The 22,922-nt window shown below is 45.4% G+C and overlaps 1 protein-coding gene across 7 annotated transcripts in view; it reads right to left on the reverse strand.

The window, feature by feature from the left end:
* Positions 1-22,922, reverse strand: part of ITCH (itchy E3 ubiquitin protein ligase) — a 92,057-nt gene that overhangs the window by 17,771 nt on the left and 51,364 nt on the right. For 6 of the 7 annotated variants that reach the window (XM_033914180.1, XM_033914184.1, XM_033914185.1 and 3 more), the window contains 9 exons: positions 19,905-20,109; positions 19,146-19,241; positions 16,578-16,752; positions 13,611-13,674; positions 11,335-11,419; positions 10,583-10,711; positions 8,942-9,014; positions 7,844-7,915; positions 171-259 (listed from right to left, as the gene is read on the reverse strand). In XM_033914180.1, the coding sequence (XP_033770071.1) occupies positions 171-259; positions 7,844-7,915; positions 8,942-9,014; positions 10,583-10,711; positions 11,335-11,419; positions 13,611-13,674; positions 16,578-16,752; positions 19,146-19,241; positions 19,905-20,109 (988 nt within the window). The remainder of the gene's footprint in view (positions 1-170; positions 260-7,843; positions 7,916-8,941; positions 9,015-10,582; positions 10,712-11,334; positions 11,420-13,610; positions 13,675-16,577; positions 16,753-19,145; positions 19,242-19,904; positions 20,110-22,922) is intronic. The other variant, XM_033914187.1, reaches the window with a different exon arrangement.

Here is a 22,922-nt window from a genome sequence, read left to right on the forward strand (position 1 = left end):
ATCGAATACTTTACTGAAGTCCAGGTATACGATGTCCAGGGACTCCCCAACATCCAGCTTCCTCGTCACCAAAGAAACCCCTTAAAGAACTGCCTAATCAGTAATTTCTAGTTTTGAAATCTTTCAAGCCTGGTTGCTGTTAAGAATATGTAACCAATGTTCCCCTTTACCTTGCCACCCCTCCATAGTCTAAACCTTCTTCTCCAGGAAAGATAATCCACAATCGTCTTCTCAGGTCCTGAGGATTAATACTCATTATCTAAAATAAAGCAAAGGAAAACAGTTTTTCTTTCTTCATGAAAGCCCTTGAAGTGTCACATGTAACATTAACAGGCTCACAACCTAATTTTCAGCCATCCTGAGTGCATAATCTAGGTGTAAGCCTCATTTTCAGCCAAAATTAGGGACCTACATTTTAAGTTGAAAATGTTCCTAAATCTTGGCAGCCAAAATTTGACCAGTTCACCATGGCTGAAAATATGCACCCAAGAACTGTCTCAGTGACAATCGTCATTCTTATGAACACTGGGAATCCCTACTCACTTACCCACAATCTTCCCAAGCTAACTGGGAGCAGAATGTTACCTTAACTCCTACCAGCTAATTTTCCCTGGTTTCCCCCAGGAGCATCATTGTCAGAGGAATAGAGACCATCAAGTATCCTTTCACTTGCTTGTTTGGGAGATTTCAGCAGAGCGTTATGCAGACTGGATGGACCATTCGGGTCTTTATCTGCCGTCATCTACTATGTTACTATGTAGATGCTATCAGCACCCATGCTCAGTTTCTGAAGCCAAGTAAAAAGGAGGAGGGCTGCTATTCTCCATCTAGCATTGCTCTGAAAATTATGGCAGGCTCAAGCGGCATGCTTTAAAAGGTTATGGGCAGGGGAGTTTGCGATTATTGCTTTAATCAAAAGCTTGGGTGGGGTGCTATGATCTGAGCTCTGATTCCTTATCGGTACATATCACCTCTCATTTCTTTCCCAACTTGCATTAGAATACCATCCAATCTTAGTTCATGGCAGAACATTGGGGGTTGGGAGCGTGACAGGCCAGGTACTACTCTAAACCATTCTTCTGTCACCAGCATTTCTGCTGTGTTCCAGGTAGGTCAAACAACTTATCTGCCCTGCAACAGGACGAGCAGGCTAGAGAAGTGCTAGGCCTTATGCACCACCAAACGTGCTCTCTTGCAGTCAGCTAGGATTGGACAGCTTTTTTTAGACCAAGCCAAGGAAACTTGACACAAAAGTGTTGTTAAATATTCAAGGACTTGGGAGCGTTTCTGGCCTCTTACTATGTTGGTAAGATTGTCATTTGTTATACTGCATCACCATATTACAGACCTCAGCGGTTTACATTCTGAATTATATTAAATAATAATAAGGAGAAATTAGGTTCTTACCTGCTAATTTACTTTCTTTTAGCTTCTCCAGACCAGTAGAGGTTAACTTTACGATTGGGTATATATCTAATCATGACCAGCAGGTGGAGACTGAAAACAAAACTTTGGGACAGTATATCCTAGCCCCTCCTCTCTATTTCCCTCAGTCTGCCGAATAGCCAAGCAGAACCAAGAACTGGAAAACAACAGAGAGAAAAAACAATACTCCGAAAGGAGTAACAAATAACATACCCAAAAATGCTGTTGGAAAATGCAGAGGAGAAATTCCCGAAGGAAGAAGGTCCCCACAGCTCGCCAGCTAAGCCAGCCGAGCCACAGCCGCTGTTCTTCAATTCTCCCCGGCCCTAGAAAAATACTAGAACCCGCAGCAAAAACCAAAAACTGCCCGCGCAACAGCCCCAACAACAACAACAACAGACAGGGTGGGGACCTCTACTGGTCTGGAGAAGCTAAAAGAAAGTAAATTAGCAGGTAAGAACCTAATTTCTCCTTCTTTAGCACTCTCCAGACCAGTAGAGGTTAACTTTACGATTGGGACGTACCAAAGCAGTCCCTCTCACGGGCGGGACCCCCGAAGGGCCGATACCAGAACACGCTCACCGAACACCGCGTCCCGACGCGCCTGAACATCTACCCGATAATGCCGAACAAATGAATGCAAGGAGGACCAAACCGCAGCCTTACAAATATCCACCGGAGGCACGAGCGACGACTCAGCCCAAGAAGCCGCCTGACCCCTAGTGGAATGAGCCTTGAGAAACTCCGGAACCGGCTTCTGACTCAGAAGATAAGCGGAAGCAATCATCTCCTTGATCCAACGCGCAATAGTAGCCTTAGAAGCGCCAGCCCCCCGACGAGGACCCGCCAGAAGCACAAAGAGATGATCGGAGCTCCGAAAATCCCGGGTCCGCTGCACATAAGCATGGAGGACCCGACCGACATCCAACTTGCGCAGCTGTCGTTGCTCAGAAGAACCCTCCCGACTACCCAAGACCGGGAGGACCACCGATTGATTGACATGAAAAGGAGAAACTACCTTCGGCAGAAAGGAAGGAACAGGCCGCAAAACAACCCGCTCCTTCGAAAACTCCAGGAAGGGAGCCCTACAAGAGAAAGCCTGTAGCTCAGACACCCGTCTAGCGGAAGTAATGGCCACCAAAAAGACCGACTTCAGCGTAAGGTCCTTCAACGAACAGCCATCCAACGGCTCGAAAGGAGGGCGCACTAGAACAGAGAGAACCAGATTGAGATCCCAAGAGGGAATCGAGGGCCTTATGGGAGGCCTGATCAACTTGGCCGCCCTAAGAAAGCGAATCACATCAGGAATGGCTGACAAACGCTGACCTGTCACCAGCCCCCGAAAAGCCGACAGGGCCGCCAGATGAACCCGAAGAGAAGACCAGGCCAGGCCCCTATCCAGGCCATCCTGCAAAAACTCTAGAATGTTAGGCAGAGAAGCGCGAAAGGAGACCACTCCCCGCGCTCGGCACCATTCCTCAAAAAGACGCCAAACCCGTACATAAGCCCGAGAGGTAGAAAGCCTCCGGGACCCCAAAAGTGTAGAGATCACCTTGTCGGAATATCCCTTCTTACTCAGGCGGCCCCTTTCAAGAGCCAAGCCGTAAGACAAAAGGGAGACGGGTCGAACATGGGAATGGGACCCTGCGTCAGAAGATCGCACTCGAGAGGCAGAGGAAGAGGATCCGCCACCAGATGCCTCACCAGATCCGCATACCACGGACGACGAGGCCAATCCGGAGCCACCAAGACCACCAGCCCCGGATGGCGAACAATGCGAAGCAGTACTCTGCCCACTAATGGCCAAGGAGGGAACACATACAACAGCCCCTCCGTTGGCCACGGTTGGACCAGAGCATCCAGACCCTCGGCCAGACCGTCCCTGCGACGACTGAAGAAGCGGGGTACTTTGGCGTTGCCACTTGTAGCCATCAGATCCATCAGGGGCTGCCCCCAAGCACGCACTAGCAACTGAAACGCCTCGGCGCCGAGACACCACTCTCCCGGATCCAAGAAGTGACGACTGAGGAAGTCCGCCTGAACGTTTTCTACCCCGGCAATGTGAGAGGCCGAGAGGTCCAGAAGATGCGACTCCGCCCAAACCATGAGCCGAGCCGCCTCCTGCGCCACCAGAGTGCTCTTGGTGCCCCCCTGACGATTGACATAAGCCACCGCCGTGGCATTGTCCGACAGGACTCTGACCGACTTGCCCAACAAAAGGGAGTGGAAAGCCAACAGCGCCAGCCGGACCGCCCTGGTCTCCAACACGTTGATCGACCAGGAGGCCTCCTCCGTGGACCAGGTTCCCTGAGCTGAGTGACCCAGACACTGGGCCCCCCAACCCAGGAGACTCGCATCCGTAAGGAGCACCGTCCACTGCGGAAGATCCAGACCCACCCCCTGAACTAGGTGAGGGGTCCGGAGCCACCAACGCAGACTGCAGCGCGCCAAGCCTCGCAGGGGAACCGGAACATCCATCCCGTGCCTCTGGGGAGACCACCTCCGGAGCAGAGCATACTGGAGAGGACGCATGTGGGCCCGCGCCCACCTCACCACGTCCAGGGACGCCGCCATCGACCCCAGGACCTGGAGGAAATCTCGCGCCCGAGGACACCGGGACGCCAAAAGCAGGCGAATCTGAGACTGCAATTTGCTCACCCGGGCCTCTGGGAGGAAGACCTTCCCCAAGGAGGTGTCGAACAGCACCCCGAGGTACTCCAGACGCTGAGCCGGAACCAACCGACTCTTGGAAAGGTTGACCACCCAGCCCAGCGACCGGAGAAACTCCACCACCCGAGCCGTAACCCGGGAGCTTTCCTGCAACGACTTGGCCCGAATTAACCAGTCGTCCAGGTAGGGGTGTACCAGGATGCCCTCCGACCGCAAGGCTGCCGCGACGACCACCATCACCTTGGTGAACGTCCGGGGAGCCGTGGCCAGCCCAAAGGGAAGCGCACAGAACTGATAGTGCCGACCCAAGATCGCAAAGCGCAGGAAACGCTGATGAGAGGTCCGAATAGGAACATGCAAGTAGGCCTCCGTCAGATCGAGAGAAGTGAGAAACTCCCCCGGCTGAACCGCCAGAATGACCGACCGCAGCGTTTCCATACGGAAAGAGGGAACCTTGAGAGCCCTGTTGACCCCTTTCAAATCGAGGATGGGCCGAAAAGTCCCCTCCTTCTTGGGCACCACAAAGTAAATGGAGTACCTGCCCGTGCCCCACTCCGGGGGGGGCACTGGAACTACTGCCCTGAGATCTAGCAAGCGCTGAAGGGTCTGGCGAAACGCCAGCGTCTTCCCAGGAGTCTGACACGGAGAAGCGAGGAAAAAATCCGGCAGAGAGCGGGCGAACTCCAGGGCATAACCGTCCCGCACCACCTCCAGGACCCACTGATCGGACGTGATCTCGGCCCATTTGGGAAAAAAGTCGCGCAGCCGGGCCCCCACCGGAACCAAGGGGGGCGCCGGCAAGGCGTCATTGTGCAGGACGGGAAGCGGGGGAACAGGCGGAGGGATTCCCTGCCCCCCGACGGGCCCCCCGAAAGGGCTGCATGCGCTGGAAGAACCGACCCCGGGAAAACCCCGGAGACTGGAAAGAAGCAGCCCCACGCCCAGGGCGATACTTGCGAAATTCCCGCAAACGCCCCCGGGCCGCACCACCCCGAGACGCCGGGCGGGCACGGTCCTCCGGCAAACGGGGAACTTTCGAGTCCGACAGAGTCTGAATCAACTTATCCAAGTCCTCTCCAAATAAAAATGACCCCCGAAAGGGAAATTTAGTAAGCTTAGCTTTGGACGCAGCATCCGCCGCCCAAGCGCGCAGCCACAACACACGCCTTGCGGCCACGCCAAAAGCCATGGACTTAGCCGAGATCCGCACCAAGTCATACAGAGCATCCGAGAGGAATGAGGCAGCCATCTCAATCTTCGCTACCTCCTGATCCACCAGAGACCAGTCGTCAGACTCTCGATCCAAGACCCGCTCCGCCCACCGAAACACGGCGCGAGCGACCAGTCCCCCACAAATAGCCGCCTGGACCCCAAAGGCAGAGACTTGAAAATTTTGCTTAAGGATGGTCTCCAATTTGCGCTCCTCAGAGTCCCGCAAGGCAGAACCGCCCTCAACAGGCACGGTATGCCGCTTGGAAATAGCCGAGACCACCGCATCCACGACTGGCGAAGCTAACGTAGCCCGATCCCCTTCAGGAATGGGATACAGGCGAGCCATGCTGCGCGCCAGCCGAAACGGCGTCTCCGGCGTTTTCCACTGCTCAAGAATAATATCCCTAATATCCTGATGCATAGGAAAAGAGCGGGAAACGGAACGGATCCCTCGTAACAGAGGGTCCCCCACACGCGGAGTCTCCGGCGGCGCGTCCTCAAAACGCAAAGCCGAAGAAACCTGTTGAATAAGGTCAGGCAGCTCATCTCTCTGAAAAAGGCGCACCACGGACGCCTCGTCACTGGAGAACGGGAAACCCGACAACCCGCCGCCAGCTTCCGTCCCCTCCAGAGGGTCCTGGAATTCCTCAGAAGGGTCCAGGTCCTCCTCCAGACCGACACGTTCCTCCGACCACAAATCCTCGTCCCACGACACCCGCGGACGCTTGGACAAGAGAGGCGGCGGAGGGGACGTCACGTCAGACGAGAGAGGCAAAGCCGCAGGGAGCGCGGAGGCAACCCCACCCCCCGAGACCCCCTGGGCGCAACCGGGACCCCCAGCCGCCTGAAAATAGGCTTTGCATAATGAAAAGAAAAAATCAGGGGAAAAACCCCCCGAGGGTCCCAAGGGACTCCCTGCCACAGCAGGGGACCCAGCAGAAACCTGCCCCTGCTTAGCCAAAACAGGGGGAAGGTCACCTGAGGTGGAAGACAAAATGGAGGGGCCAGACAGAGAAGATGGCGTCTTTCCCGCCAAAACAGCTCCCTCCATAGCCTGCAGCGGCTGAGAGACCTGAATAGTCTCAGCCGCTAAAACAGGCAAGCCGGCATCAGCTGTCAAAATATCAGCTGAGAGGGAATCCTCTAAAACCCGACCGTCGGCGGCTCGGGGAATCCCTCCGTGGGCGGACGGAGAAGACCGGGCTTCTCCACCGTTCCCTGCCGACTCGCGAGGCACCATCGGCGGGGAGCTCTGGGCGCCTGCAGCCGCTGCCGACGGAGCTCCTCCACCGCACCGGCCTGAACACCGCTTGCACAGGCCGGCCGCGAGTGCCTCGCGTCTGGAGCACAATGAGCACTTTTTCCCTTTAGAAGTGCTCATTGCTCCATACGCGACCTAGCTGTAAAAAAAAGTGCCGGTTAGTTGAAAAAATACAGTAAAATACAGTTTTCTTAAAGGGATACAACCCTCCAGACCAGCACTACCTCAGGATTTTTTTTTTTTTTTTTTTTTTTACAGAACAGACTCCACAGGCTCTCGAAGCAATATGCCTTGCTTGATTTAGGGGGCAAGGCTTACTGCTGAGGCTCCTCTAAAAAAATATGGGGAGGTGGAGGAAGTGGGGGGAGGGACCCCGCTCGTGACCCGCCGGGTTTGACACCCCCGAGGTCGGACGAACCCCCAAACAGAGTCCGTCCAAGCTCCGTCCGGCTAAAAACGGGGACAATAAACCTCTAAACAAATTCCAACAGCCCTACCAAGGGAGATGGGTACAGATCACTCAACACCTGCTGGAGACTGAAAGAAGACTGAGGGAAATAGAGAGGAGGGGCTAGGATATACTGTCCCAAAGTTTTGTTTTCAGTCTCCACCTGCTGGTCATGATTAGATATATACCCAATCGTAAAGTTAACCTCTACTGGTCTGGAGAGTGCTAAAGAATGAGAACTTTGTACAAATAAGAGAAAAAAGAGCAGACAATTTTGAGTTCAAATTGAAAGAAAGAAGAGAATAAGAGCAGAAAGAGAATCAGCATAGGGAAAAATAAATAGATAAATAAAATAGTAATAAGATTTTCTCATAAACTGGACAGATCAATCAAATAATAACAAAGACAAGTATAATAAAAAGAAAGAAAAATAATGATTATAAAAATAATAAGATGACAACCAAGGCCTTGAAAATTTCACTACACTTTTGTGTCCATTACCTTGGCTTCCTCTAGAGATAGAAATAAGAGCTGAGGGGAAGGAAGGGCCTGTCCACATAGTTTTTTAGACCAAACAGGACCACTGGGTTGGAGGGGACGTGCGTTTGGAGGGTGCTGGAGACCCACTCATATAGGCATATACTGTATGTTGCCTTTATAAATTGGGGCAACGTAAGGGCTGGTGTCCCTTTTTATGCTGAGGAACCTGTTGTAAAACTGACCCCTTTGGGATCTCCAAAGGCTAATCATGGCAAAAACAAGAGCACTGGAAATTCCAGTCCTGACCTTCAAACAGAAAACTTATTGAGCAAGTGCATTTTAAATACCTGCTGAAATGAGTCCTCAAACAAGTTCTTTCTTGTCACTGTAATCTTTATGTGTTGTGGCAATGCGAGTTGCTGAAACAGATGCAAGTGTTATGATACATAATAAATAAATGGAATAAAGTTTATTCAGTTCTTACCCTCCGTAAACATCAGAAAAATTGTATTACTTTGATCCAACTTTAAAGGTAACCAAATGAAGCGCTTTATCACCTCTTATCTGCAGACCTGAAGTGATTTAGAAGCACAAGTACGATCATCATCCTTTCTCCTTCTCTCCCATCTCCATTCCACCCAACTAACCAGTTCACCGCTCTTATCCCTCCGATCCAACTGTACCTCCGCCCTCAATTTCAGCTCCCATTACATCGTCCTACTTTTTTACCATATGTCACAATTATAACAGGGATTTGTGGTATTTCTTATAATGCAGAAGATATACTGTTTTATCTATGAGATTTTATGAATAAGTAGGAATATGGTCAGCAATGTTGGCAGCAGAAGCTTTTATTAGATACAGTGTTCTTCCCAGGGTCTTTTAGCCGGGCGCACCGCCCAGCTAATTTAGATGACCGCCCGGCGAATCCTTCTGCTACCGCCGATGCTCCTTCCCGGGCTGACTCTCTGCCGAAAATTTTGTGTGACGCTTGCCTTTTTTTTTTTTGCCAGCATGCTTTTACTTGCTTCGGGCCTTCCTCGTTGGCGGGTCCTGCCTTTGCAGAAGCACTCTCCAAGAGGTGGGCTTTTAACTGGGCCTTGAACACAACCAGAGACGGATCCCACTGTAGGGATTCGGGCAGCTTATTCCTAGCATACAGCGCAATACAGCGCAGCAAGGCAGAAAGGACAGAGCCTGGAGTTGGCAGTTGAAGAGAAGGGCACAACCTACCTGTATCTGCCCGTATCACCTTAAACGTACTCAAAGGTGACTGGCCAAATAGCTCCGTGGTGCTCCTTCAAGTTACTAAACAAAAGTCCCTCCTGTACAGCAAATGAGGGATGGGAATGTTGAAGGCAAGTTTACATCTCCATCACTTCTTCCTTGCTTAATATACACCAAGTCCACTTCCCAAAATTAGATTAAAGCAGAGTTTTATTTACCTGACACCAAAACTTGAAATACTGGACTTTTGCCTTGAAATCTCGCACATAGGCTATCTGGGGTCCATTATCTCTGAAAATAAGATGAAAACAGAAGTCTGCTGAAAATTATACTATAAGTCTTGAAAGCAAAGATAATATCTCAAAAACGTGATGGGACTATGTAGTGCAGTAATGTTTGGGGGGGGGGGTTAAGTTCACATTAGGTATCACTGTGGTTGCCTTACTTATATCAATAAGTTTTGGGTGGGGGGGAGATTTGTTGCACTGCACAACCCACACATACAAATGTACCTTATTCATATTCACTCTGGATATCCTGAAAACCTAACAGGAGAGGTTTGGAATGCCATGTTTTAAAACGCATGTCATTTGTACTAATTTGCTTTAAATTATAGCTGTAGGTTGTGTTCTTTTGGTTATTTCCTGTCTGGTCCCCCATTTTTTTCTCTCTCTTTTGCTATGGCCTTTGGGATGTGGGACTGGACATGTGTTTGGAACAAGTTGGAAATTGTTGATGCCATGACTCCACCTTTTTGCTTCCGCTGTTCTTCTTGTTCTTTTATCAGCAATCATAATGGAAGGGGGAGGGGTTTGGGATGGGACTCTTTCTGTATTATATTGACCACCACCACTGTTTGTTGAGTATATCTTCCGTTATTGTTCAATAAAAAATTATTTGCACTTATTTTAGCTGTAGTTAACTCATCTGAAGGAGTCCAATGTGAAGGGATTTTGGGTCTTTTTGTGTTATTTTTTTATTGGTTCTATTTCCAAGTGAATGTCACATTGCATAAAGTTGTAACTGAAAGAGATACGTACTTCACAGCTAAAACTGCTCATCGATAATTAAACATGTGTGTTGTGCATTTTACTTTGCTTTCCATATAGCGCTGATATTTATCCCGTATTCTATTTTTATCGTAATTGTTATTTATAGAAAAATCCTTTTGCACTATGAACTGGATTCTCATGGAATACACATAATATATAAAATTGTTTCCTGGACCTGTCCACCTTTATATCCCCTGATTTTGGTATGGGAATTTTTCCCCCTTGATCACAATACATTAGTAATATCTCAAAAAACTCGTATAAGTTTGTCAGGTGTATAAAATGGAAAGAGCGTTGGCAGTCCAAAAAGGTTACTATAATAAATTTAAGGATGTGTGGGGACAATTATTAAATTATTATAATGAATAATTTACACTTTTCCCAATTTTAATACACATGTGGATTTGGGGTGGGGGGGGGGTTCCACTAATAATATATATATGAATGACATAAGATATTATTTTCATGTGGTATATTTTAGTTGTATATGAATTTGGGAGGGGGTGGGGGTTAAATCTTCTTGTTGTATGATATTGTAGATTTTCAAGTGATGTACTATAATTGTTTGATATTTACTGTACACTTGATGTAAATTATAAAATGAATAAAGAATTTAAAAAAAAAACAACAACAACTCATATAATTTCTGGATTCTTTATAGATTATATTTTAATAGTTTTCCTTTTCTGGGTGGTTCCTAGCTGGTTGCCAGGATTGTCTTTTAAAGGCAAATGGGGACAGTTTTGATGACTTCCAAGGCAGAACATCTAAAGAAACAGCAACAGGGAATATAGAAGAGATACTTACAATGCAGATTTTCCAGTGCGAGGATCGATGTACGTGGTAGTTCTTCTATTGTGATCCACAAAGTATGGAATCCCATCAACGGTAAATCTCATCTCCCAGCCTTCTGGTAGAGGTTTTTCATTCAACTGACTAGAAAACAAGGTAACTAGTTCATATACATAGACCATATCCGATCCTGACTATGCTGAACCGGAGTAACTTTTTAGAAACATGAGAGAACTATAAAGCAATAAACAGGAAATGTTGCAATACCAAAGCATGACTCTTAGTACAGGTTCAAGATCCTTTAGCTGAAACACTGAAAAGCACTGAAAAACAAAATCTGAAGCTTCGTTTATGTTTGAAGGTATCACTTAAGTCCCCTAGTTTGGAACATGTTTGTGTTTGAAGTGTTTAATGGTGGCAATTTTAATGTCTTATAGTCCGTCTTTTGCTGACTTACCATTCCGAAAACCAAAATATGCTTGTTCCCAAGGATTTTGAATACCTGTACTTGGTAGCTGCATTTTCCCCCGATTTTTTTTTTTTAGTTCCGATACCAAGTCCATCCTCTTCACAGAACGGAAACAGTGGTTCAAGACACTATTAAGCTAGAACTCACTAGCAACCTACAGCTACTAGTCCCAAAACATGATCATATTGGACAGTGCCACGCAAATCAAAATTTCAGTTTTCTTCTTTTACAAAAGAAACTTTTAAAAACAATTACAGTTCCTAACAATATACAAAAATATAAGAGCGCTGAAATTTACCCTTGACTCCTGGGATCCTCCCACTGCGTGGCCCGTGTGTTGTGATTGACAAAGTAGACTCGGCCATTGCTGTCTGTTCTCTTCTCTATCAAAAGGGCAAGAAAAGACATTGTTAGTCAAATGACAAATTATAAGTCATAAAATACACATCTATTATGCACACCATAGATTCTGATTTTCATAATTTAGCTTACTACAAACTTCAAAATTAATTCCAATTACAAAACAGGAAATGAAAACATTTCCACTTTTAAAAAGACAAGCAAAACAATTTATGCCATTATGCTGTTACTCAGTAATTTTTCAGGTTTTTTCCTTTATTTAAAAAACAATACAGATTTATCATTTACTTCGCTTTGCCTTTTTTTGTGTGGAAACTTTCTTATCTGTCCCTTTTTTTAAAATATAAATTTGTACTTTCTAGTCAAAGAAATCATGGACAATTAAGTCAATTAATAACATTTACCATCAGATGGAAGGCTTCAATAGGAAATTAGACATTTAAGACCAAGAAGGATTTCAAGTTCTATGAATAAATTTATTTATTTAAAAGATTTATATACCACCTTTAAGCAAAGCGGTTTCCATAAAAATGAACATACATAATTGTAAACATAAGACAGAATTACAATTCTAAAATCAAAGCTAAATTACAAAAAAAAAAAAAAAGATACCATTCTCACCCGACAAACAAACAATATCCAGCCTAAAGTATCCTCCAAGCAATCAATAATAAAGGCATTTAAAGATCCACTTATTGACGCAAACAAAGAGCCAAGACAGAAGTTACCATTTTCCAGGAAACATATTATCATGTAGGCTGGTACGGCTCTACAAACAGGCATCCACAAATCGCTTTTTAAAACTAAAGCGATCCGTGCTTAATCTTAGAGGTCCCGACAGCTTTCTTAGTATATCTTATTTCATTGTTGATAAAATGTGAGCCCTGATTAAAACAGCCTGCCACAGCCTTTATTCCTTTCACACATTCCAGATGTTGAAGAAAAATGGCGCCTCAGTCGTACAACAGAGACGCCGACACTAAATGGACATTGTCCCCTGAGGAAGGCAACGTTGTCGCCAAAACTGGGTCCTAATTGGGATTTTGTTGATTTTTTATCATTTTCTTTCAATAAAAAGACTTGAGTTCCCACGCTGCTTGTGACATCTCCAGTGTCCCTTCTTGCTGCTTTTTCCTTCTTTTTTTGGTTCTTTGGTATAAATGTCTGTGCTTGCACCCTTACGCTAGTATTTCATGAAGAAAGTATGTACCTTGTTTTTATAAAAAGCAGTCTTAATATAGGCAACCTTCATAAAATGATCTCCAGATTGAAATAAAATACTTTTTACTATGCAGACTTCTCTAAATTTTTCAAAGTGAAAATATATGCTTACTTTTGCTTGGAAAATTACCTACAGAAAACTAGGGGTATATATTTGCTATTTGGAACATATACTCCCCTTGATCATACAATATCTCACTGCCCAGAAGGCTGTTGACAAGAGTTCCCCCACCACCACTTGGACCCTCTTCCTGTGACTTAGCTGGAGGTGATCCTTGGGGTCTAGTGGGCTGGGGCAAAAGTTGTTCCACATTGAATTCAAAAGAGCACCTGTGACCCCTAGTAGTAGTCTTAAGACAGTATCACTAGGCATTAGCCTTGCATAAACAGTAAGAACCCCAGGCCACCGGGCATCACCTCCAGGGAAGTCTTGGCTCTTTCATGTAAAAAGGAGTATGGAATGGGTGTGTGATGGGAGGGAGAACATCAGAAAGTATGGGGGGGGAGAGAGGGAGAGATGACAAGCGCAGGGTCAGGCCACAACCCAGTGCTGGCACCCACATAGCTAAGCAATCAAATGATTGGATTCCCTTTTGTGCCACTTAGCTATTCAGGTGCCAACACCCATAGCTGAATAAGTGATAGCTCGATCCAAATTTGCCCTTGGAATGCCATGGAACTGCCAAAATTATAGCAGGGAGGTTCGTGATGAATAGTAAGTAGTACTGCCTGGTTAAGTGCCACTGGCAACTGATGGCCAGCTTGCTCTGAGGGTAGGAGCCATTTCAGCCTGCTTCAACCACTCTGAACTATTGGCTCCTAAGTAAAGTCTACTGCTCCAACGTTTGTCAGAAGATGGATTTTCATATGACTATTACAGTTTCTGCAATTTGTTTTATTTTAAAACTTCTTCTTTATTTTAAAACTTATTTTAAGACTGCTTTCCCAGGTAAAATACATCTAAATGGACTTTGTTTGCTGAATGTAACTTACCCCAACCAAGTGGCAATGGACCGAGTGGGTCAAATTCTTTGCTCTGTGCTGAGAAGTCTTGATTCTAAAGAACATAAAAATTGAGATGCAAGTCTAAACCACCATATTTGGAAGTAACGGTTTAAGGATAAAAAGCACAAAACAAACAACTCAAAGAGCCAAGAGTACCTTACCATCTGATTACGCACTCGTACCCAGTTGAAAGCTTAGGAAGGATTAGGATGAACTAGCTAAATTTGACAGTAACCAGATGAACAATCTTAGTTCATGGCATTGTTGTTAATACATTATGGCAGTCCCGTGAGAACTCGTGGCAGCCAATCAGCTAGCGGCTCTGCACAGGCAGGAGAGAAGGTCAGTCGCTCCTGCCGCGGTTCACTGCTGGACCACTAGGGATTCTAAATGTACACGGGGGAGGCATGAGGGAGGTAAAAATTCTTAGAATCAGCTGGGACAGGAGACGAGAGAGATCCCTCCTGTCCTGGCTCACCGCTAGGCCACCAGGACGGCAGGCCCAGTGGAGGACTGCAAGGCATTGGGAGGAGGGGGAACAAGGGACAGAATCTGGCAGGGAAGGAGGGGGTGGGTGGGTGCAGAGACTGGAAGGGCAGAGCAAGGCAAGGCACCGCACTCGAATATTAACCTCCCAGTTTATATTCAAGTCAACCTTTTTCCCTCCTTTTTTGGGGGGAAAAAGGTTACCTTTGTTTATATTCGGGTCGGTTTATATTTGAGTATATACGGTATTTCTTTGTGCTTTTGTAGTTCCATTTGTTTGTCATATTGTTTTTTTTTAAAAAAAATCTTTCCATCATGCTCCTGCTTCTCTTGCCCACATTAATTTTGGATAGAGGTTTATACAACCAAAATTAATCTGTGTAAGTGCTAGAAATATTACTTTTAAAGTATACATGCAGTTGGCAGTGGATGTCAACCTCATCAATACTGTTATATTACTGCCAACTGATTAATTTCATTATATACTTCACAATCTTAAATGAGTCTCAAGAGCTGCTAGTTTGTGTGGCTTCGTAGTAATATGAAGTCAATCCCTCTGGATCTCTGCAAAATTGACTCACTCATGTTACTCAGGAAACAGCTAAAGCCATACTTGTTTCAAAAACTATGATCGTTTGCTCATTCGGCACACGAGGATCTTAACATTATTTGGCTGTTATTTGTTTGTGAATATTAACTATGTATGTTTTCTTATTGTATTCTGCCTTTAACTGTGGAATGAGCAGAATATACATTTTTTAAAATAACAAAATTAAGAGATTTTGAGATTTTGAAAAATTTTGCATACTCGTGTTTCCAATCTTTGGAGGACCTGTTGCTACCCTCATCCTAAAATGTTGTTCCACTTGTCCAATGTTGTACATCCAGTTCCAAAGGGCCTATGCAGATTTTTGCAAAGAACATTGTTATTTGGTAAAAAGTTGATATTGTTACATTGGTTGGATTGTGTCCCTCTTTCTCTGACCCAGTGGCGAATCTCGATGATCCAGCAGTTGAAGATAGAACGAATGGAAGTGACCGATATGGATTCAATTAAAGGACGTCAACTCCAATCTATATGGGAGCCATTTTGGACAATGTATGCTCGTAGCAATATGTTAAATGTTTAAGTACTGTACACATGGATAGAGAATGATGTGGGGACTAAATTTTCCCAGTCGAAACTCAATCTCCCCATCCCATCTCTGAAAGTTTTATCACTGTCTCTGTCCCATTCCTGTAAGCTCCGCCTTAATCGCACAAGCCTCAAACACTTATGATTTTAAAGTGTTTGAGGCTTGTGCAGATGAGGACGGAGCTTGCAGGAATGGGGCAGGGACAGGAAAAGAACTCGCCAGGATGGGAAAATGAGCTCCCGCGGGGACAGGGAAAAATTTGTCCCCGTGTCACTCTCAACTTGGGTTCCTGAGGATGTCTTTTTTTTTTTTGAAGGTGTGATGGGATGGGTGCATATCACCAATAATGTTCTAGTCAAACATGCACTATTTGGAATGTACCTTTGCATTGTATATTTATTGTTTCTTTTTTTGCTTTGACCAATAAAGATAGCTGAGATAAAATAACAAAATAAAAATAATATCACTGGGAGACTCTTAGGGCTTCTTTCACAAAGCTGCGGTAAATGCACTAAAGTTCATTGAATAATTTCACCAGCCTCAAAGAAAACTGGTCATGAAGCCATGATAGTACATCAAGCTACAGGCATTTTGTAAAGATCATGGGTTGCAAACTGATTACCTAGAGACTTAAGAACATAAAAGCAGCCATGCTGGGACATTCCAGAGTTGAAATTGTGACATCATAATACCTCATTCCACCAATAACTAAGAGAAAACCTCATCAGTGATGTCACAATGGCTTGATTGTCCTATACTTGGCTCACATAAGAACATAAGAGCTGCCATGCTGGGACAAACCAACGGTCCATCAAGCCCAGGATCCAGTTTCCAGCAGTGGCCAACCCAGGTCCCAAGTTCCCAGCTAGATCCCAAGTAGGAAAACAGATTTCATGCTGCTTATCCTAGGAATGAGCAGTGGATTTCCCCAAGTCCATCTGAATAATGGCCTATGGACTTCTCTTTTAGAAAATTATCCAAACCATTTTTATACCCCGCTAAGCTAACTGATTTCACCACATTCTCTGCCAACGAATTTCAGAGTTTAATGACACATGTAAACATAAGGACTAGGCCAATGGCACAGCACTCCGGCTACATGAAAGCACTGTGAACATTTTCAGAACTGGCGAGCTGGCTGTGCCGAGCACATGAAAAGACCACAGCTAACCTGAAAGCTTTGGAAATGACTGCGATGCCAGAATACTAGAAGAGCCAAAGAACAGCATGATAGATGGAAGACATTTGAAAGCATGGCATGACTGCTAGGGTGCACAACAATATATCATTCACCAACGAAAGTGACATGTGCAGTGGACACTGCAGTTCTTACCCCAAAGATGAACCTCTGGTTAAACTGCTGCATCGCTCCTTGAAGCTGGTTACGTTGTAGCTGCCACTGTTCATAATTTCTCACAGATTCCAACGTTGGTCGCTGCCATGTTGTTGTTCGAGTGATGTGATCGACGTAGTATATTCGGCCCATGTTGTCAACTCGACGTTCCCAGCTAAACAGGGCAAGATAGACATTTTATACTGTTTGGGTCAAGCACCAACTGCTCTCTCAGCTAGCTCTGCAACCCCACCAAGCTTCCAAGTTTATGATTTCTTTGATATACCGGCTATCAAAAAAGAATCTAGATCAGTGGTTCCCAACCCTGTCCTGGAGGACCACCAGGCCAGTCGGGTTTTTGAGGTAGCCCTAATGAATATGTATGAGAGAGATTTGCATAGAATGGAGGTGACAGGCATGTAAATCTGCCCCATGCATATTCAGTAGGGCTGTCCTAAAAACCTGACTGGCCTGGTGGTCCTCCAGGACAGGGTTGGGAAATACTGATCTAGATGGTTTACAATCATTAAAAAGCATTTAAAGAAAAATACAGTACAAACAATTAAAATTTATAAAATGGAGGGGAATACAAGACCATGAGGGACTAACATGATGAGAAGGAAGGAACAAGAGGTGGTAAAGAAATACATGGAGATAAAAAAAAATTAAAATATTGGAGGGGGAGGGGGGAGACAATAGGGGGGGTTTCGCTTTGAGAAAAGCGTTTGGTGAAGAGAGTCTGAACTGAGTCTTAACCAAAGAAGGAAAGAGAGCTTTAGTATTAAGAATTGTATGCATCCTTAAAGAGGTAAGTTTTCAGTTTTGCTACCGTCCCTTATCCCGAAGACACCCCCCAATCATTTGATCTCTGTCATCACATTGCGGAAATTAGTTTCTTCAAAATGACATCTGTCAGGTTATTAAATTAGCTTAAGCTCATGGTCACAACTTTGCTGGACTGGTAAATTTTGCTTTAAATACAAGGATTCAGAGACTTTTCACAAAACTGTTCAAGAAGAGATATAACAAGCATAACATATAATAACTAGTCTTTAAGCCCGTTACATTAACGGGTGCTATAAACAATTTGGGATCAAATAAATTGTTTATTGGAAAACCATGTAGCGTTATCTTATGATACTGTGATATCTGGAATGTCTATGAGGAAAAAGAGTCAGATATCAGCATGTAACAACAAACTTTTAATGATTTTGACTGGAGTTGCCATCCAACATATTACTAATAACTGGAAAGATCATAGTAGGCTTAATTTTAATTTTTGGTGGAATTCAGTATGTCATATATATATAGAATGGAAAGATCAATAGCGGTACAGAATGGAAATTATAAAAATGTTATTAAAATATGGGAGCCATTAACATCTTTCTGTCATGATTAGATGCCATTTTTCTATTAATTATACACCATTTAGTATTGGGTGGGGGGAGGGTTACAAATATATGATCTTATAATGAATAGAGGGATTTGAGGGAGGGTGGGGTGAGGGTTACATTTCTACTTATAAGTTATAATGATAAGATGTTCAAGTGCTCAGACTAATTGTGTTTATTATGAATATTTGTACACTTGATGAAAGTTTTAAAATGAATAAAGAATTAAAAAACAAAACAAAACAAAAACATTAACGGGTGCTAGAATGGATGTGTCCGCTGTCTGTCCCCCCCCCCCCGAGCAAAGCTGTCTGCCCCAAGCACACACCTCCCCCCAAAGCAGCCCCCTTTCCCTCTCCCTAACTGTTTCTCCATGGCCCTCTTCTGTCTTTCCCCCCAGAGCAAAGCTGACTGTCCCCAGCACACCTCTCCCCCAAAGCAGCCCCCTTTTCCTCTCCCTATCTCTCCATGGCCCTTTCTGTCTCCCCCTAGCACACCTCTCCCCCCAAAGCAGCCCCATTTCCCTTTCCCTCTCCCCCTCCCTCCATCCTGGCGTCTTCTGGCCTGCTCCTCTTCAAAGCAGCCTGCAATCGTGGTGGCTGGCTTTAGCGAACCTCATGTGCATCAGAGGGAACGTGCTACTGAGGTTGGAGAGCGGCCTGCGAGGTTCTTTAAAGCCGGCCACGATCGCAAGCTGCTCTGAAGAGGAGGATCATCAGCGGCGGCAGTGGTGAGCGAGGGTGGGAGATGTGTTCCCTGCCGAGGAGCTTGCCTGTGCTCCCAGTTGGTGAGTGAGGGCAGGAGGAGGGGAGTGGCCAGAATGTTCCCTGCCGCCGGGTTCTAAAATGGAACACGGCCACGGATCACACACTACAGCGGCAGGGATCATGCTGTTTTAACAGCGCATGCGCCGGTAAGCTTTTATTATATAGTATAATATAATAATTAACAATAAGTGGGCAAAACCCAAAGTAAACATCAAAGAGCAAAAACCAGCATAAAAAATTTTCAAATTTCAGAGTATTCTCTGACTCATTTGGCAAATACACAGTTACCCTTCCATTTTTGGTATATTGAGCTTTGCTGCCCCTGAAATGATTTCTTTCCAGTTATTTCCGTGACCGTTCATTTATTCTCTCTGGCTATTTTTTTTACTTTATTTTTCTTAAGAGCTCACCCTGGTGGCAAGGGTTCGGGTCTATCCCACGTTGTTCTTTTTTCAACGTGATCTACATAATATGCTCGACCATGCTGATCCACTCTCTGTTCCCAACTGCAAAAAAAAAAAAAAAAGGTGAAATCTCTCAAAACAAGAGCAAGTAAAACAACAATTATTAAACGCTTTGGAAAACATGTTAGATTACTCAAAGCCAAAACAAGACTGTCCTTTCAGCTACATGGTAAGATCAACCAACCTTGTCACATATATTCCAAGGTAAACATTTCCAAATGCAACAGATCGTGCGATTTTTCCTTTTAAACATAGACCATCATCTATCCCCTCCCAGCCCTTCGTTAATTCGCCCCCCTTTTCTCTTGCTAACTACACTAGTCCCTCACACACATCTTCAGCCTCACCTTCTGATTCACTCAGCTTCTCTTTTGCACACCCCTGAACCTCCAATGCTCTTTTCCATAGCTAGTGTCCTCTCACTGTCTTCCTCTTCAGTAACCCAGGTCCTAAATTCTTGGAACTGTGTGGGACACTAGTCTCCCAAGGCTAAAAAAAATATACCAGACGGGCTCTGGGGAGACTGGACATGGCCAGCGGTGTCACTTATTTTCCTACTGATCAGTGCAGAAAAGCGGGACTGCCGTTTCCCATCCTGGTTCCGGGTCTCCTGCAAAGGACCTCACAATTCTGCAGTAAGAGAAGCTTACACCACAGACATATTCAAACACGTGGAAGCGTGAACAGAGAAGGATGAGCACCTACCCTGGAGGAAGAGGTCCCTGAGGTGCAGCAGCAACTCGTGACCCTGCAGGATTTACGGGCATGATTTGTCTGGAGATAGGTGGTGTGGTCAATATCCCAGTCGCACCTTCTTCCGGACTCCTTTGCAAAGGTGCATTGGTACTTGTACTTAGTACCGAGGTTGTGCTAGATCCATCAGTCCCGGAAGGAGCACTGGAACCACCTGCTAGAAGGCAATTTTTTTAAAAGTTCCTATCCAGTTATTTAATAACAACTTTATTTTTAAATACCGCAATACGAAAACAGTTCTAAGTGGTTTACAGTAAGAGAAAAACTGACGGCCAGTGAAATACAGTCAATGCAGGCAATAAAAAATACAAGAAGTGCATTATGAGGTAACAAATTTATCGAAGAGAGGTCTTTACAGATTTCACACAGGTGTTCTAATACCTGTGAGAGCCATCTTCTACAATGAAAAGATTTTGCAGGGGAACTCTTGGAATATATACCTATATTCATTAGTCTTCTATCTAAATTGAGAGAGAGAGAGACAGAGAGAGAGACAGAGACAGAGTGAGAGAGAGACAGAATGAGAGAGAGACAGAGTGAGAGTGTGTGTGTAAGAGTCTATATACTGTATATAAAGTTTGGAAATCTGTGTGCATTATCAAGCAGATGTTGAGAGTGTGTGCTTGCTTCCATGGGAAAGTATTACCCTGCCTTGGATAACTGCTGCCACTTACGTGCGTAATCACCACGTCGATTAAGCGACCTGCTGTTAAATTATCCTCTCCATTTAACGAGTCGGCTTTCTGTAATATTCCCTCCTACCTTTAACCAATAATCTTTCAAAACTCTCTCTGGGCTTCTGATAGGTTATCACCACTAACAGTAATATACCCCCCCTTTTTTTTTTTACAAAACCATGATAGTGGTTTTTAGCGCAAACCAGCACGCTGAATGCTCCGCGCTGCTCCCGACGCTCATAGGAACTCACACAGCACATAGCATTCAGTGCAGTTTTGTAAAAGGGGGGGAGGAATAGTGAAGGATGGCAGTTCAACAGGAAGACCCCAACTGCACAAAAAAATCCCCGCCCCCCCCTTCTGTTTTCAGGTTTAGCAGGTTACTCCCATCTACTTTTCAAGTGTAAAAGTCATTCAATCTCTTGCCATATACAGGGTGGAAAAAGCCTCCCACTTAGCATGGGTTGCTGCAGTGAGTGGCTGTGACGGAGGCGAAAGAGCAGCCACTGACGATAACTAGTGCATCGACCGCTACCACGTGCTAGCTGTCACTACTGCCAATAGTGTGATTGCACCTATCAGAACCTCAAGAGGTGCCAAATAAGGAAAACTGCAGAGATGATGTACCTGATTCAGGAAGTTTATTGAAGAGAAAAAACGATTATTTTCCATAATGTTAGAAACTGGGAACCAACACGCTCTGTGTTTCGATGAAACGTCTTCCTCAGGAGTCCAAGATGTCATAAAATCTCAATCATTGTATTGTACTGTTACGGACGGCTATAGGACCTTTTCCAGTCCCGCAACCACGCTGTTACAAGTCAGCTGTATTTCTTATGGTTTTCCATGATTGAGATTTTATGGCATGCTTGGCCCCTGAGGAAGACGTTTCCTCGAAACACAGACCGTGTCGGGTCCCAGTTTCTAACATTTGAGAACCATCGTTTTTTTGTCTTCAATGAACTTCCTGAATCAGGTACATCATCTCTGCAGTTTTCCTTTGTTTTTTGTTTACTTGCTTGTTGGACTTATTTGTCTTATCATGAGGTGTATCTGTGCCATTAGTATCCTGGTAGAGGCCACTGTCAACCAAAACGCTATGGCGGTGCCCCGTCCCTCCCTCGAACCATGTCACTGGCAACATTTTGCATCCTGGTGCAGTCCCAGGCAAGAGGAGTAGAGGGGAACTACTATGTTCTGGGCCCACTGGAACCCTCAGGCAAGACCCAGAAGGAGTTGGAGCGGGGAAGGGAAGGTGTTTGAGCCTTGGAGAGAAATCAGGCGGTTCTAAACCTGGAGAAGGATCATTTGGGAAGGAAGGAAGGGTGCCAGCACAGCAGTTCTTTATATTTGGTTTTCAGTGGCAGACTGTGCAAAGTGATACCTATCTTCTACCACATAGTACGAGTCTAAGTTTAAATATCTCCTTAAACAAATTTAATTTTTTGGCCCCAACAGTAGAAACTTGCCATCGCTGATAGAAAACTGCAGCTAAAGGCAAGAATCAACATTTCCACAGCAGCGACTTGAATTCAACGACGTCACCATTCAACTTAAACTAGCACACTTATCCAACTTACCCAGTTGAGTCAGGCCAGAATCTATCTAGTCAACTTTAGGACACTAATTTCTGACCAGAAAGCACAGTTACTTACCGTAACAGGTGTTATCCAGGGACAGCAGGCAGATATTCTTAACGTATGGGTGACGTCACCGACGGAGCCCAGGTACGGACATTTTTCACTAGAAAGTTCTAGTTGGCCGCACCGCGCATGCGCGAGTGCCTTCCCGCCCGACGGAGTGCGTGGTCCCCAGTTAAGATAAGCCAGCTAAGAAGCCAACCCGGGGAGGTGGGTGGGTCGTAAGAATATCTGCCTGCTGTCCCTGGATAACACCTGTTACGGTAAGTAACTGTGCTTTATCCCAGGACAAGCAGGCAGCATATTCTTAACGTATGGGTGACCTCCAAGCTAACAGAGAGGGAGGAGGGATGGTTGGCCATTAGGAAAATAAATTGTGTAATACAGATTGGCCGAAGTGCCCATCCCATCTGGAGAAGGTATCCAGACAGTAGTGAACTGAGGACCAAGTGGCAGCCTTGCAGATTTCCTCGATGGGCGTGGAACAGAGGAAAGCCACAGAAGCAGCCATAGCTCTGACCCTGTGGGCCGTGACAGCACCTTCCAGTGAAAGACCGGCCCGAGCATAACAGAACGCAATGCAGGCAGCAAGCCAGTTGGAAAGCGTCCGTTTGGAGACAGGACGACCTAGACGGTTAGGGTCGAAGGACAAA

Source organism: Geotrypetes seraphini, chromosome 11 (assembly GCF_902459505.1).
Source record: "Geotrypetes seraphini chromosome 11, aGeoSer1.1, whole genome shotgun sequence".
Classification (NCBI taxonomy): Eukaryota; Metazoa; Chordata; class Amphibia; order Gymnophiona; family Dermophiidae; genus Geotrypetes; species Geotrypetes seraphini.